Below are 17,018 nucleotides of genomic sequence, written 5' to 3' on the forward strand. Positions count from 1 at the left end.
ACTGAGCAGATGTTGATGACATTGCAAAGTCCTTTGCCAACTTAAATTGTTTGGATATTAGCCTTTTAAAATTCAATGCACCTTCTCCGGTATTTTTTATCGTTGACCGCTCTCGTGTTTAATTTAAAGCTAGTGTCTAATGTTTTAGATATACCCGTCCGTTTTGAATTTAATAGGTTTGTTTTACGATGCTTTATAACTAGTTCAAAAACTAGATAAAAACTCATTTTTTAATGATTCATAAAAAAATGAAGAAATTAATGTTTATGAGTGTAGTAAATCTGATAAAGTGGACAACTGAATGTACCGGCTACACTTTAACGTTTTGTTTTTTAGACCGAAATAACCCCAAATCTAATAATTAGTGCAAGAATGAGTTGACCTATAGAGATTATGAAGCCGCTCACCGTAAAAAAAAAAACTCGCAGTCGTAGTTTTTAAACCTCATAATACACTCTTGCTCGTTTTTAAACGGTACGTAAAGAGAGAATTAAAAAAGCTATTGAATATTATACTGGAAACCCTCATAATGACCTTTATACTAGATTTAAGGGATACCGTAAAATTCCGAAAATAAGCCCCTCCAAATATAAGCCTCCCAAACCGGTAACGTAAAAAACCCTCCGTTAACTCGCCCCTCCAAATATAAGCCCCCCGGGGGCTTGTACTTGGTAAATTGCCCTGAAATACAAAGTAAAACAAAGCCAAAACGGTAAATTTCCTTTCCACTATAAGGCTAGTTCAATCGATTTTGAAACGCGAATTTCCCTCCGTAGATAAGCCCCTCCGAATATAATACCCTCCAAAAATAAGCCCCTCAAAAGGGTCTTTGAAAAATATAAGCCCCGGGGCTTATTTTCGGAATTTTACGGTATCTAATATTGCATAACGTTTTATTTCAACAATACACGTCTTTCTAAAGGGAATATATCACGCTATTTGCTATCTTTAAGCCTAAACGTGCCTTCGCATCAATTTTATTCCAAAATACTAGTTTTCTTATTTCAGTCTATATTTAGGCATTGAAACTAATCCACTGTGGATCATTTTACGTTTCTGGGAAACTGCCCACCTACCCCTCCCATAGCCAACACTTTGCCCTAAGTAAGAACTAAGTGTTATTGTTGGTTTAGGGGAGGGGTAGGTGGGCAGTTTCACAGAAGCGTAAAATGATCGGAAACTGTTTGATGTCGACTATTGCAACGGATGACAATCATGGAAATGGGTTGAAGCATAAAAATGTTGGGCCAAATTTTTCGTGTTTTAAAACTTTGCTTGCAGAAACCACCAAACAACTACCGTATTTATTCGAATAAGCGCCCAACGTCGAATTAGCGCTCACCTCGAATAAGCGCCCATCCTAAAGGCAGAAAAAGTTAACAAGCAGCCAGCCTCGAATAAGCGCACACCCCTACCCCACCCACTTGGGTGACAATGAGATTGAAATTGAATAAGTACGAATATAGAGAGACTTCCCCTAAGACGGAGTTTTCTTCAGAGTAGGGGAAGTTTACGGAAGCCTTGCTTTGTTACATCTTCGCGTTTCGTTATTACCACTTATTGTTTTGTGGCAAAATAAACATACTACACTTGCTGAAAACGGTGAAAATTTAATAACCGCCCAGCTTCGAATAAGCGCCCACTCTCAAGGTCCAAAACTGTAATAAGCGCCCCGGGGGGTTAATCGAATAAATATTTTATATGGTTAGTGCTTGCCAATGAAATATACTTGACATCTTCAAATTAAATCCGGCTCTAATGGAATATTTTGGATATGGTTAAAGGCACTTTGCGATAAGGTCAGCACAGAAATGACCTAAAAGAGCAATATTCGTGACATAGCCACTTTAAAATACTGTCGTTCTATCTGTCTAACTTAACTTGAGCGGCAACAAAACCGTCTGATCGTGGCCTTCACTTCTTGTCTCGCGTCTTTGATCCGCCAACAGTAGAGAATTGGGTTCAATGAAGAGTTTACGTAAATCAGACTGAATGTAAATATCCAAATAGTGTTCGCTGTCGTACCACTCAAATCCTTTAACTTCATCACTATAGCACAGATAATAAAAGGAATATAACACGGGATTAATGCCAACTGCACGCAAGCGATGCTCCAAACTGTCTTTTTGTATCTCCCTATATGAGATGGCATTCCCTCTCGTCTCTGGCCTAGGTTTTGTACTTGAGTTTCGTTTTGTCTGAGTGTCATAAAGATCTTCGTGTAACAAAAAATCGAGATGACTGTAGAAATGATTACAAAAATGACGCCTACTATAGAAGCGACACTAAAGCTCGTAAACAAGCTCAGTAATACACCAGAAATCCCACTTAACCAAAAACATGACAGAAGAGCTCGAGTGTGCCTTAAATTTACAATCGTTCTGTATCTTATTCCCAGCAAAAGAGCAAGAAGTATATCGACACTTATTGCACTTAAGGTGAGGATGGAAACTCCACACAAAATGAAATCGAAGGCATTTGCAATGTTCATAAGATAGTACTGGATTTCTAAGTCCATCTTTATAACAGCGCTAAGCCGAATTGTTACGAAAAGAGGCTGTGATATAAGTCCAACGCAGAGATCAGTCACCGCTAAGTTTCCAAATAGCAGTTTTGTTGGTGAGTGCAGAGAAGTTACTTTGGGGAGAGCATTCAGGATCAAGGCATTGCCAACAGAAGCTGGGACAGCAAGGAAGATGTTCAAAGCTGACAGAAATACAGCCACGTCTGTTTGCAGTGGGATTACTTGGGTCAGCGTGGTTGTGATGTTCACTTCGTCAGAACTTGTCATTGTTTTCGAGTTTAAATCATGGAGGCGCAAACGTCAGTGAAACGTCTTATCTTCGTCTAAGGAAGGAAGGTATGACCATCTGCTCTTGATACACTCTTAATTTATAAAGTTTGCAGTGAGTTATCGGGGGTCAACTGTATTCTATTCAACTGTATTCTATTCATATTCCTCGAATTGCTTCGATAACATTTTGTCAGGTTACAGACCTTAATTTCCCTCAATTAATTGCTTGCTTACTTGGTCCACGACCTTGCCTAACATTCTAATTTAGGAACAATACCAGCTAAACAGGAAGTTATTAAGAGATCTTAAGAAATTGGACAACCATCTATTTGTTAGATGACCTACATGCGCTATGATGATAAATTCAACTACGTGCTTAAAAAAAATATACGTAAAAACTATAAGTGGTCAGGAATAGGTTTTTTAGGTCAGTTACGCAATAATAAGAGAAAATGCTTAGCTGCAGGGCGGGCGTTGATTTGCACTGAAGAGGTGACCATATGCAAATTTCCTATTACCTAGTTTGCAATTAAGGCACACGCGTGAGCGATGTTTCCCTTTGTACAGTAAACAGATTGTATTTATTCATTATTCAAATATCCTGTGTACAGACGTCGTCCCTCCCTCAGAAAAAATCGGGAGAGGAGACTCCTCTCCCGATTTTTCCTGAGGGAGGGGGGACGTCTGTACACAGGCTATATTTAAACCGTCAGCGAGTCTCGCTGTTGAGAAATCAAAAGCCTCAAAATTGATAGGCCTTTGATATTTTCAATTCTCTTTCCATCTATATATTTTTTTAAAGTTGTGTTCATAAATTTTGGCACGAGATAGGTCATATGAACCCAGATGCAAAAGCTCCACCATCTCTAGATCTCTCAAGCAGTGCGACCACAGATGTACTGCATTTGCGGCCGTCGCGTCGGGTGGAAAACCGATAAAACTTCCCTTTTTTATTTCTCGTCAAGCGCCGTTCTTTTTTGAAATTGCCTAAGTTTGATGAAACACGACGGGATTGGCTCTCTAGTTTTACTATGCCAAAAACTCATCACCTTTAAAAAAGCTCTCTTGTTAAAAACGGTCTAACAATGTCAACTTTTTCAGTCTAGTTGACTAGAAATTGATACAAAGGGAAAATCCATATAAATACTTGGACCCTATACAAAAAAGACATTTTTGAACAATTTTTGTTGGTAAACCTGTTTTAGTAAACATGTTATTTTGCTGACAGTTAAGCTGCCAAATGCGCATGCGTTATTGACCAAGCGTGAGGTCAAGATGGCTGAATTATAGTGGCAAATCTTTTATCGCATTTTTATGGACCGAGACGAACACAGTCGAGGACAATAAAAATGCAAAAAAGAACGAGGCCAACATTCAAGTATCTTGACCGAACAAGCTTGGTCAAAAAAGGATTTGTAAAATACAGCCACAAGAGAGCCCAAACTCCTTTTCTCTTCCCTTTCCAACGCCTGCCACGTAGGCTAGTAAGAGAATAGGGAGCTTAAGCAACGACAACGGCGACGGCAACGAGAACGGCAAAAAACCAATAGGTTTATATAAGCAGAACAACAACTTTGCACGTAGCCGTCGCCGACGTTGTTCATTCTAAGCTCCAATTTTAATGCCATATCTAAACAATTGAAATAGAGTTGAGCGCCTATTAGAAGATTTTGATATTCCGTTTTAGCTATTCGCAGAGTCCCTTCAAGCTAAGCCAAAATAGATCATTCTCTCTTGGCCAAACAAGAATACAATTAAGAATACAATTATTCTTAACGTGCATTTCATTTGAATTTCAGTCAGTGGATTAGAAAGTTACTGGTCAAAATTTCGTAACGGCGTGTGCTTGGTCCGTTAGCTCAGTCGGCAGAGCGTGGTGCTAATAACGCCAAGGTCGTGATTTCGACCCTCACACGCCAATGGTCCAGTTTTGTCTGCTATTTTTTCTTCTTTTTCTGTTTAAGAGTGGTATTCAAAAAAAGTGTTTCACTTGTGGAAAAAAAAATTCGCTTTTCAAGCTAACAAATTTATTTATTACCGGGATCTTCTTTTATTATTTTCATTTTTTATTAATGATTAAATTTGAGTATTAGTCATTATTTGCAGGTCGTAATCAGTGAGTATAATTATATATAAAAACAAAAAATTGTCAAAAAGTCATAGTAACTATAAACAAAGATATTTATGCTTCATGTTCCTTTACATATTACGAAAGTTATTGATGTTGGCGGAGTCTCGCTTTGGGTGAGCTCTGTTTGCTGGGACACAAATAATCACAAACCCATTATGGGATATTTTGGCCACGGGAGTGGCCGTTTATTAAATTAAAGCATATAAAGCTGGGAAAACCAGATACATAAGAACATTATACCAGCAAAGGTGAGGGCACACCCGCCACTCCCTAGGGTAAAATAAAGCTAACGGGAGGGAAGGGAGGGAAAAATGTTTCTGACTGTCTTGTAATGCGAGGAAGGAGGCCTTGTGCCTCGCTTCTGTGACCTACATGACCCGTGACATAAATGACACTTTCGTGACAAATCACCCGGATGACAGGAAACCCTCCTTTGCTGGTAGCTGGAGAAATACAATAATGATCAGTCACATTAAGCATAAAACCATTTATTTCTTTTAGAAATAAATCTCATTTATGCTTCATGTTCCTTTACATATTACGAAAGTTATTGATGTTGGCGGAGTCTCGCTTTGGGTGAGCTCTGTTTGCTGGGACACAAATAATCACAAACCCATTATGGGATATTTTGGCCACGGGAGTGGCCGTTTATTAAATTAAAGCATATAAAGCTGGGAAAACCAGATACATAAGAACATTATACCAGCAAAGGTGAGGGCACACCCGCCACAGCCCAGAGCAAGGAACGAGTGAAAGGGCCGCCCCACCCGAGGCCAAAGCAAGACGACCGCCAACAGAAACTACTGGTACCTACAAATCAAAATGTACAATGGAAAAAGGTGTGCGCCGCCTGATACGAAAACCCGAAAAACCACATGGGAAAAATTGGGAACGTATCCCCCAACCAATGCAGTCACACAAAACCTCTGGGGGTTAAAGGTAAGAAAGATACCACATTAAAAATAAAAAGGTCAATGTGCGAGAGCTGAGATGAATATACATGTATTATAATCATCCAACCGTGTACACCTTACAACAATAGCGTCAACTAGCGCCATAACGGCTCATGTGTGTCCATAGCAATAGGACATTGTATACATTCTTTGTCACTGTCACTCACAGCTTAGTTCCACCAGTTTAGTTCAGTGGAGGTTATGCACGTAAACATATAGAAATAGAATGGTAAGGCTGTTTACCAAGCCCTGCTTACTGAAATGGATCAGTGTAACCAACAGAAATGTACAAGTTTGAATGGCCCTTGCTCACACTGTCATTGAATCTGATACAGATTAAAAAGTGTGAATCCCTTAAGTTAACTAACAGTTTAAAAGTGAAAATGAATGAGATAACTGTATGGCCCGTGTTCACACAGCCATCATAAATTGCACTTATTCACTAAGCACTGGACACTAGATGGGAATAAAATGGCCTATATAAGCAAATGAGTTTTAAGTAACGTTTTCCTAAGTCTTGGATACAGAAGTGGATTGATGTAACCAACAGAAATGGGCTACTGTAGCTAGAATAAAGGAAATGGCTGCATAGCCTGTCAGCTCACACAGTCAACTTATAATATCGGCCTCACTAATGCCACATTGATACGAAGCTCAAACGTGTTTAAAAGCTGTAAAGTTAAACCAGGTTGAAATGATTAGAAGTGAAAATTAATCAGTAAGATGGCTGTATGGCCCCTGCTAACACAGTCACCAGGAATTTAAATGATAACAATTTAGGCTGAATGGTCATAGCTCAGTGACATAATGAAATGATTTAATTTAAAAAACTGTGATCTGGCTGTATAGCCCCTGCTCCCTTATCAAAAAGCTGAAATAGCTTGTTAATGTAACTGATTAAAATGAAATCGGTAAGATGGCTGTATGGCCCCTGCTCACAGAGTAAACATGAATTTAAATAATAACAATTTACTCTAAATTGTCATAGCTCAGTGACATAATGGACGGATTAAATTTGGAAATCTGTGATATGGCTGTATGGCCCCTGCTCACACAGTCATGCAAAATTATACTTATCAAAAGTCTGAAATAGCTAACTGATGTAGCTGATTACAATAAATCTGTGCGATGGCTGTATGGCCCCTGCTCACACAGTCACCCTGAATGATACTAATAAAAAGTCTGACGTAACTCACTGATGTAACTGATTCAAATGAAAATCTGTGAGATGGCTGTATGGCCCCTGCTCACACAGTCACCCCGAATGATACTAATAAAAAGTCTGACGTAACTCACTGATGTAACTGATTCAAATGAAAATCTGTGAGATGGCTGTATGGCCCCTGCTCACACAGTCACCCTGAATGATACTAATAAAAAAGTCTGACGTAACTCACTGATGTAACTGATTCAAATGAAAATCTGTGAGATGGCTGTATGGCCCCTGCTCACACAGTCACCTTGAAACTATACTGTAAGCAGAAATCACCTAGGAAACTAACAGGTGAATTTAAAAGTGAAAAAATCAATATACTGTAAGATGGCCGAATGACCCTGACTCATGTGGTGAGAATTCTACATATTACAATGTCACTGCCCATATGTCCTGCACATAAGTATCAAATGACATACATGTCCTATACACTTGAGCTACATGTATACCCAATCACAATGCCCAGCAAGCCAAAGTTGCCTGAGGAAAGTTCTGCCCAAGTAGATGTACACGTAGGTGCCACGTGCCAAGGGACGCAGCAGCTGCTCTTGAGTAGCCCGACACTAGAGATGCAACTCCTGGAAAACTGATCAGCAGAATGTGTACAACTCTTTGGAACATTTCTTGCATACTATGTTGAACTGAATTGAGGAACCAAAGAGAATGCAGAGCTATTGACTTTCTTAAGAGAGATGCCAAGGGAAAGCTGAAGATGGTTGGATAAAGCTGGTTGGTACTCTGCTCAAGACTGGCTTCATTCAAAAGGCGTTCATGAAAGGGAGCTGCATGTGTATACCTTAGCACCTGCAGTAAAATGAAAAAACTATAAAAACAACTTCTTTAAAAAAGCCAGAATGTGCTACCATTAAAGAACAATGTGTAACCAATTAATAAATCAATCAGGATCTCCCAAACAAAACAAATAAACCGTAAATTCCTCAGAAACAACAAAGCTAAAAGCACTGATGTGACGTGGAGAGTAAAGCATAAAGCAACGTATAACAGTGTCTCATCACAATAAATGCAGGACTGTAATGTCCACACATATCAAAACAGGGGAGCCAACAAAACCGGAGATTAAAGTTAATGTAGCTGCATGTGAACCAAAATAACGGATTGCATGAATAAAGACTAAAAAATAGACAAAAAAGGCAAAAAATGTGAATAGAAATTCAAACCAAATAATATTGGCATCTGGTTACCCTAGACAAAAATACAACAACAGAACCACACACATATCACTGCAAACAAATCAAATAAGCAGTACAAACAAAGGAACAGGGGCCTAGAACAATGAGGACCAAAGCCTCAAACTGAGGAACCTAGCCTCAACATAAAATAATGAGGACGAAACCTCAATATAAAATATGAGGACAAAGCCTCAAAATAAAATATGAGGACAAAGCCTCAATATAATACGAGGACGAAGCCTCAAAAAAAAATATGAGGACAAAGCCTCAATATAATACGAGGCCAAAGCCTCAAAATAGAATATGAGGACAAAGCCTCAATGTAATAAATAAAAATAATGGACGAATCCACTATATAACACAATAAAAATGTGGCAGGGAAAGTCTGTCAGACATTAAGTCGACGCAAAAAACTCCCCTATAAATGCCAAAATAATAAATAATGTAATACGAGGCCAAAGCCTCAAAATAAAATATGAGGACGAAGCCTCAATATAAAAAAACAAGGACAAAGCCTTGATACAACATGAGGACAAAACCTCAACAAAATGAGGTCAACGCCTCAAATACCAGTGGAGGAACAAAGCCTCACACTGAAAAAACGGCCCAGAAGTAAGCACTGGCAGACAGAATGTCGCCGACAGCGACTAAAGGAAAACAACAGAACACAACGATACACAATGCAACAGGATAAAAACACAATATGCAGACAAAACTGACATATGAACAGCAAACGATAAACCTGATATGCTGATACAGTACACTGTACCTCTGAGGTAACTTTGTTAGAATGGTTGCAAGTGTTAGCCTGTAGGGTTTAATAACGCATCGTTTTATTTGGCTTTGTTTTGTTGTTGCTGTTGCTGTTGTTTTTTTTTTTTTGTATTTTTATAATACTGTAATATTAATTATACATATAAGCTGCGTCCAAAGGTCAAAAATGCTCAAATTGTATAAAGGTAAACTCAAAATAATTATAAATAAATAAAGTGTCTTTCCAAATCACAAAACAAGATCATAAACAAAGAGACCCAGCTCCAGGCAACTGAAGATCGGGCGAGTGTTACTGATTTCAAATATAGCGCCAGTTGGCACCAGCGATACAAGTAGCTGAAGAACACGAGGCACAACCGGTCTGAGGGACAACGAAACTGTGCTACGCACACCGAACGGACTAGCATACACGCCAGTGTAACTGAAAACATAAAAAATTAATGGTCGATCGGATGTAAAATTCGATGTTACCAATAAGCAATGGCATTTCATTAGCATAAACGACCGCAACGTGTATGAATTCCCGCAATCAACAAGACGATCATGTGCACGAACATGACTGTGGACATCAATACAGCACCGAGAGTAAGCGGTGAGCCATCGGGCAATAATCTAGTACTTATCTCAAAGAAGAGGTGATGCTCGGTAGGTAAGACCCAAGAAGGGCGAAAGAGACTGATAAATCGCAAGCATCCTGCATCTAAATCCGGTCGCCATCAAAAATGTTTCTGACTGTCTTGTAATGCGAGGAAGGAGGCCTTGTGCCTCGCTTCTGTGACCTACATGACCCGTGACATAAATGACACTTTCGTGACAAATCACCCGGATGACAGGAAACCCTCCTTTGCTGGTAGCTGGAGAAATACAATAATGATCAGTCACATTAAGCATAAAACCATTTATTTCTTTTAGAAATAAATCTCATTTAAAAAATAATATTTATTTTCAGTCTCAATCGAAACGAACTAAAACCCAAGGGACCGGGAAAGAGCTCTACGAAAAAGAAGCAGCGTAGCCTTGAAAGACTGTCAGCCACTAAAGTTTCACTTCATTAATTGGTGATTGGTCGATAAGGATCGCAAGCACTCAGGGTGCGTGTATGTGGTGTTAAAAGTTTTTTCAAAATCACGGAAGCTCGCCGGATGGGATGAATCCGATGATAAATTGTGAAGGACAAAATGTACCCGCAAACCGGAATGGTGAAATGCTTTCACGCCAAACCTCAATGGCAACAGATACTAGCTGTTAGTACTTTTCTAGGTAAGTAACTATAAGAAGTCTAAATCAACAAACAGTTTAGTTGACGTACAAACTCAGCATAGTACTTTACAGCTCTCTACCGCAAATGGTATACGTAGAGTTCTTGCACTGAAAGTTCTCTGGTCTGTTTTGCTTCGCTTTTAAGACACAAATTCAACGAATTTTTAACAACTTCAAGGTACTGATACTTTCTGGTTGTATTTGACTCCCTTGTTATCTAATACTAAGAATCGGATTTGTATGCAAACTTGTCGTTTTACTTAGCGTTGTTTATAGGACGATCCCGCACCCATTTGAAAGATTGTTTTTGATTAGCTGGGAAAACAATAGGGATTGTCACAAAACAATTCCCCTATGTCTGAAAACAACGGAAGTGCAGATTAAAGGGGACCAGTGAAATAAACGGTTTAGAACGGTGCAGATCTATTGTGTTTGTACATGTAACTATTGGAAGAAGCCGTGAATTCTTGAGTTTCAGCAGCTAGGAAGACTGCAGAATTTAGGGACCAATGCCATTGAGGCGGCGTTTTTTGCCACAGTGATTTTGATCTTTTACTGCCCGTAGAGCAAAGAGCGAAAGAGACGCAAATGACCATGCGCGTGACTGAAGGCGCGAGACGGGAGAAGCACTCCCCTCAATAAATCTGAAGAATTTATGACTGCTCGCAGTCTATACTGCAAATAACAAATTTTAGTATCTTTTTTCGGATGAAGCTGTGGTGACTTCTTATATTTTCTATATCTTTGTATAGACAACGTAGTTAAGGCTAAAAATTGGGAGGTTCTGGCCAGTAAAAAATCCAGTGTAGCCACTTTAAACCAAAAAACCTCCGACTCAGCCTCGTACCCATACGTCTCTTCCTCGATAAAATTTTGGGCGTAAAGGAAAGCGGGCAGTAGAAAGCGTGCCTCTCGTTTTTCTCCCTCCCATGGTCCCTTACGTTTCGTCACCAGTCACTCGCGTGTTACTCGCGTTTCTCGCTCGCCACTTTACGTAAAACGAAGTGCCTGAGGAGGAGGGCAGTCCCCGAGCCCCCCAAAAAAGTTGCAGGCCTGAAAATTAAATTCACATTTCGCTATTTTCACATAGACCTTAATGCACCCAGTTCACGCCCCGAAATTTTGTATAACTGTTGTTTCCAATTTCTCCTGGGTATTACAGTCGTCCCAAGGGAGATCGAAGACAATGGTTATGCAACATTTTTGGGGGGGGGGGGGGTAAACAAGATGCATTATGGTCTATAGGAAAATAATGAATAGGTTGGGGCTTGTACGTGAGTCGAACCCAGGACCTCTCGAACCCTAAGCGAGAATCATGCTACCAGACCATCAGGCCACCCTTATCACTTCAATGAATTCTTATTTAATTTATTTTCCTTTTCCGATCGATGTTTACCACAAAATGCCACCTATCTTATATTCAAGTACCACTTCCTGGAAAAATGTCTTTCTTAAGTTTTAGGCAGGTAATAAATCTATCGCCATTTTAAGGGAGGGGTAGGGGTGGCGCAAGCGTGAAAGCACTCACAGCCTCCCTCTGATGTGGCTCGGGTTCAAATCCTGACGTCGACGCCATGTGAGGGTTGGTTGAGTTTGTTGTTGGTTCTCTCCTTTGCTCCCAGAGGTTTTTTTCTTCGGGTACTCCGGTTTTCCCCTCTCCATAGGTCATAGATTGAACGGTTCTGAAGTATTCAACTTTTTAGGGGGGGGCTCAAAAGCACCCCCCCCCCTCCCACTCACCACACGGTCTGAATCAGGGGTAAAAATCAAAATAAAAAAATCCAGACTAACGTTAAGCAGTAAAGAAACCAAAAGTTTGGAAATTACCACTTTTGATAAAATGCGCACATATTATTCTTAATACGAGCAATATGGTGCTGGTAGCTGAAACATGGTGAAAATTTGCTATTTATTTATTATCATTTTTTCTCAAATATCGATAAACCTTTAAAGCATGATTGTTTTTATTCATTTCTTTCAAGTTATTAGCTTCAGTTATTGGTTTTCAGTTGACACTACTATCACCAAGAGAGAATGAGCTGCTGTTACACAATATTTTTTACTGATTCGTAGATAAAGTGGATGTTCCTTGACTTAAACAGGTGCAAAACCTTTTAATTGTGGCTTTCACTCCTTGTCGTATTTCTTTGATTCTCCAGCAATACAGGAACGGGTTTAAAGACGAGTTTAAGAAAAGGAGAGTTGTAGTAAAATAATAAAGAAAATAAATATTAGGGTGAATACCCTTTAGATGAATCAAAGTATTGAAAATATTAAATGGAAGATAGCATATTACTAATGCCAGCTGCACTAAAGCTACGCTTACAACAGTCCTCTTATATCGTTCTAAGTTCAATGGACTTCCTCCTGTGTTCGCTTGTCCTTGCTGGGCATTGTCTCGTACACTGGACTGATGTTACCGAAGTCTAAGGACGATCTTCCTGTAACAAAACAGCGAGATAATCAGACAGAGTGTCAAGAAAATTGTAATCATAATCCTGGCGGATTTTGTCCTAAAATTCCAAACCAACACAGTCAACAGGAGGGCTAAACAACCACAGGCAAGAGCTGCACGAATTCGCTTCAGTGTTACAACATGTCTGTACCTCAACCCCAAAAACAGGGCGAGAAGTCTGTCCACACTCAAGGCAGTTGATGCAAAAACCGATACTCCACAAAAAGTAATGGATAAAGACGAGAATAGATGGGCAAACATGATATTCACAATTTTGATGTCAATATTATCAACCAGGAGCATCACGGTGGCCATGAGTGGCTGGGAAATGAGACCAACGCCAAGATCAGTGATCGCCAAGTATTGAAACAACAGTTTTGTCGGCGGATGAATAGAAGTCACTTTGCGAAGAGCAATCAGGATCAGAATGTTGCCCAGAGATGCCGTGATGGAGAAAACAATACTTACAGCTGCTATCGCAATGTAGAAACCTACACGAACGTTTGCAGAAAGCAGTGTTTTCATCACAGTGACGTTTTCGCCTTCCGTCATGTTCACCATTTTTCTTGCTGTTATTGAGAGACGAGGTGCCTTACTTTGACTGCTTCACAAAAGGTGTTCTTTTCCGCTATGACTCACTAGGTTTTTATGTCGAATAAATGACGTTTGACAGCTCTGCATTATTAACAAAATTAAATTGAACACAACATTAACATTAGAAACAATGGGTGTTCACTAAAACTTCCCAAAACCAAATTAGAAATTGGACGGAGAAGTTTTGCCTTTCAAGGGGCTCTAGTTTATAATACTTTACCTCGGCATTTAAGAACTGTAAATTCTAGGTTTCTTTTTAAGAGTAATTTAAAACAATTTTTTCAATAGTATTCCATAATTCATAACTCTTTTCAGTCTTGTAAGTCGATGATTTTTACAGATTTTGATTTTTAAATCTTAGATTTCTTAGTGTTATTTTATTCTATTTTCCTTTTTCGATTTTATTTTTTTATTTTTTAGCTATTCATGAGATAATTACAGGACCCTTTTGATAACAGTTCTTTTTATTAGAACTGATAGGTTATCCTGTATAAATATTCGCGTTATTATGATTATTATTATTATTATTAAATGTTTCGCAACTCCGTGACAAGTGAAAAATAAACTTCCCTTGTTAGACTCCAACAAATTTATAAATTTGTTATTTGCAACATATTATGCACGTCGAGGAGCGTGAGTTTAGTTGCCCAAACGTCGTCATATTTTCCTACCAGTCAATTTATCCACTGTAAGTCAACATGTTCAATTAGGGAGAACGCTGCTCAAAACTAGGGTCTTTTTTTGCTGAGAACGAGCGCCGTAAGAACATTACAAATTCGTGAACAAAGTTCTGAAGTTTTTACATTTTTAAATGCATATCTTAGGAACTCTTCAAATTTCATGACAAAGTCTTCTTAGAAGAATCAAACACTAAGGAGGTAAAACTCCCGGTTGTCATCTCTCTTGGATGATGAAACATGAGTTTAAAACTTCTTGAGAAATGGATGTTCACTAATGAAAGATATAACAAAAATCAATAAACCAAACAAAAGGTTAATTTCGATTCACAACTAGCTCCAACATATATTAAAACTTAAACTAATCGTCCGAGCCTTTGCCTACGTTCGTGCGCGGTGCATGCGTCTTCGCATATTTTGATAAAATCTGCTCATATAATCACGGTGGGCACAGGAGACTCAAAATGTGGCAGGGGTCGGCGATGCGCAATGTCAGCGGTTGCTCAACAAAGTGAAACATATTTCAACATGGCGGCCAAAGGCCAGAGTAATGATCTTTCGACAGATGCAGTTCGAGAAGCAGTTTTAGCTGATAGGGATGAATCTCAAGAATCGGAAGAAATTGATGAAGAAGAATCAGTTAATGGAGAATCCGAAGAAGACGTTATCAGTGAGAAGATTGAATTGTGTCTTCAGGCATTTGACTCGCTTGATTTACCTGATGTAAATATGGAAATGTTTAAGAAATGCGTGCGAAGACAAATTGAAGCATCTTACCGCGTATTTCAAAGTCCTACTGATCCGTTAAAGATTTTATTGAATGCTCCTGTAAACTGTGGAACAATCCTTTATGACGAAACCAAACTGTGGCTGGACAAGATCAAATTCCGTTTGGGAGGAAAAGTCAGCATCAGGCGCCCTTATCAATGCGAAATACTTCGAAACTTACCAAAAGAAATTTTTTTTGGCATTTCGAAGTGGAGTTGTACGCTCTCGGTTGTAAGATGTTGTTGATAACATTTCCCTCGCTGAAAATAATAAGTGCTATGCGATATCATTCACAAGGATGGAAGCTGTTGTTGTATTATTCTCTGTGTTGTCAGGAATGCCAGAAGGGACAGTCAGGTCATACTTCACGAGGAGAGTGCAGAATGGAAGAGCTAAAGTTATAGTAAACTTGGAGAAAGACTTTGTCTTCCTTTACAAGATCAAAGCTGGTCAACTCTTGATAACATTCCATTATGGATTATGGAACAAGTCTGGCTTCCCACTCCATAGCTAAGTTACAGTATCATTATTGCTTATTTTCCATACCTGACAATGAAAGACTGCATGATTCTAGTTGGTTTTTGGTAACAGCGTTTTAATGAGTAAATAGCTTAAAATTGAATTCAACTTATTCAATATTGATATTTAATAACATGTCAACAAACTTTGTAACAAGAGTAAATAGTATTGTCTAAAAATCAATACAAAGTTATTTTGAATACAAATTATGCAATTGTAGGCTGTTGTTAAAAATGAGTTGCTTACTGTTGCCCATTTATGTTTTTGAAATTAAACATAACTGTTTAAATGCTAATACATGAACATGTCAATAAACTTTGTAACAAGACTAAATTTTAACCAGCATAATCTAAAAGTTCAGTTTAAATTATTTTGAACAGTGCAATAAAGTTGTACAATAAAGTTATAGGCTGGAATGAAAAATGTTGTAGTTGTAGGTTGTTAAAATGCTCTGTTGATTGCTGACTTCTGAGGACTTACAGTAAGCTAATCCTAGTTTTTGCAGCTACTATACAGAACAGAGATTCTTGTCTACAGTGATCTTCCCTAGTTGAACACTCTTCTCAATTTGGGCTCTGTAGTTATGTGAACAATAACAGCACTTGTCTTCTTCAGGCCCTTTGTCAAAGCCACAAAAACAGGCTTGTCCATTTGTTACCCTTAGTGGTATATAGGTTTGCTTAGATCTAGAAATATCTTCTCCCCCATAGCCCCTTTCTCTGAGCCAGATAAGGTGAACAAATTCGTGCTGAAAAATCTGCATCCATCTTGCATGATGATTGGTATTCTGGCTATACCTTCGAATTGCCATATGCTTCTCGGCCCTCCATAGACACTGCATTTAAGCCCAAGTTGTATTTCTGAAAAACATCAGATGCATGGGCAGGAATGATATGTCCCACAGTCCAGGTTGTTGGGGTCACTGTGCTAAATAAGCTGCTGCATCTGAAGAAATTGGTACAGCACTGTTTAAGCTCTGCAATGTTTTCCTGAGAAACATTGACAACTCTACAAAACAGGGAGACAATTTGCCTCAATTGCAGTGACATGTAGGCAAATACATGGAGAGAAAAGGTTTGCTTCTCTGAATCATGTGCTTGCTTGATAGAATCAATTGTAAACATGAAATTCTGTAGGAACAAACGAGAATCTTGACCAGTGAATCTGTATTGAAACCGGGCAAGATCTTTGTTTTCATTAAACCACCTAATCACTTTCTTAGCAAGACGACCCATTTTGACCTTTTTTTGAAGGCAGTTGACCAGTTTATAAAATGGGGATGTACAAGGCACAGCATCAAAGTCTGAGATGCTTGATGCAAGTGCTGACTTTCCAATGCTTTCATATAGGATCAGGGTAAATAATTGCTGACAAGAATTGTTTTTTGGATGTAATGGTTCGACATGTGTTCTATCAATAAACTTTCCAACCAATGGTTCAAATTCTTGTCTACTGCCTTTCGAGGCAATGAAGTCAGTTACTTTTTTTCGCTTTGTTTTCTCTGAAACTTTCTGTTTACTGACCTGCTTCTTTACCTTTTCAACCTCCCTTGCAACAGCCACCCTTTTGTCGTAGGCCCATGGCTTCCATTTATTGCCAGGACCAGCTCCAAAAGTCCCTTTTACATGACTGCAGTCAGCAGTGCTCACATTGCCAAAGGTTGAGAAATATCTGGCACTTAAAGATAGTT

The 17,018-nt window shown here is 38.9% G+C and overlaps 2 protein-coding genes across 2 annotated transcripts; both read right to left on the reverse strand.

Moving 5' to 3' along the window:
* Positions 1–1,876: 1,876 nt before the first annotated feature.
* LOC140923604 (adenosine receptor A2b-like) lies at positions 1,877–2,791 on the reverse strand. Its single transcript, XM_073373676.1, has one exon. The coding sequence runs from the start codon at positions 2,789–2,791 to the stop codon at positions 1,877–1,879; it is 915 nt and encodes a 304-aa protein (XP_073229777.1).
* A 9,876-nt stretch (positions 2,792–12,667) lies between these two features.
* Positions 12,668–13,322, reverse strand: LOC140923605 (adenosine receptor A3-like). The gene is made up of 2 exons (XM_073373677.1): positions 12,872–13,322; positions 12,668–12,756 (listed from the first exon to the last, which is right to left on the reverse strand). Exons 1-2 carry the CDS (start codon positions 13,320–13,322, stop codon positions 12,668–12,670), a joined length of 540 nt encoding a protein of 179 aa, XP_073229778.1.
* Between the last annotated feature and the right edge of the window lie 3,696 nt (positions 13,323–17,018).

The sequence above is a fragment of the Porites lutea genome, chromosome 13, assembly GCF_958299795.1.
Source record: "Porites lutea chromosome 13, jaPorLute2.1, whole genome shotgun sequence".
In the NCBI taxonomy this organism is placed as follows: Eukaryota; Metazoa; Cnidaria; class Anthozoa; order Scleractinia; family Poritidae; genus Porites; species Porites lutea.

Excerpts from the sequence above, each read along its gene's own strand:
- LOC140923604 (XM_073373676.1), bottom strand. The coding sequence starts at position 2,791 with ATGACAAGTTCTGACGAAGTGAACATCACAACCACGCTGACCCAAGTA.
- LOC140923605 (XM_073373677.1), bottom strand. The coding sequence starts at position 13,322 with ATGACGGAAGGCGAAAACGTCACTGTGATGAAAACACTGCTTTCTGCA. Across the intron at positions 12,757-12,871 it reads TCGTGCAGCTCTTGCCTGTG|GAAGATCGTCCTTAGACTTC; the intron begins GTTGTTTAGCCC and ends GTTTTGTTACAG.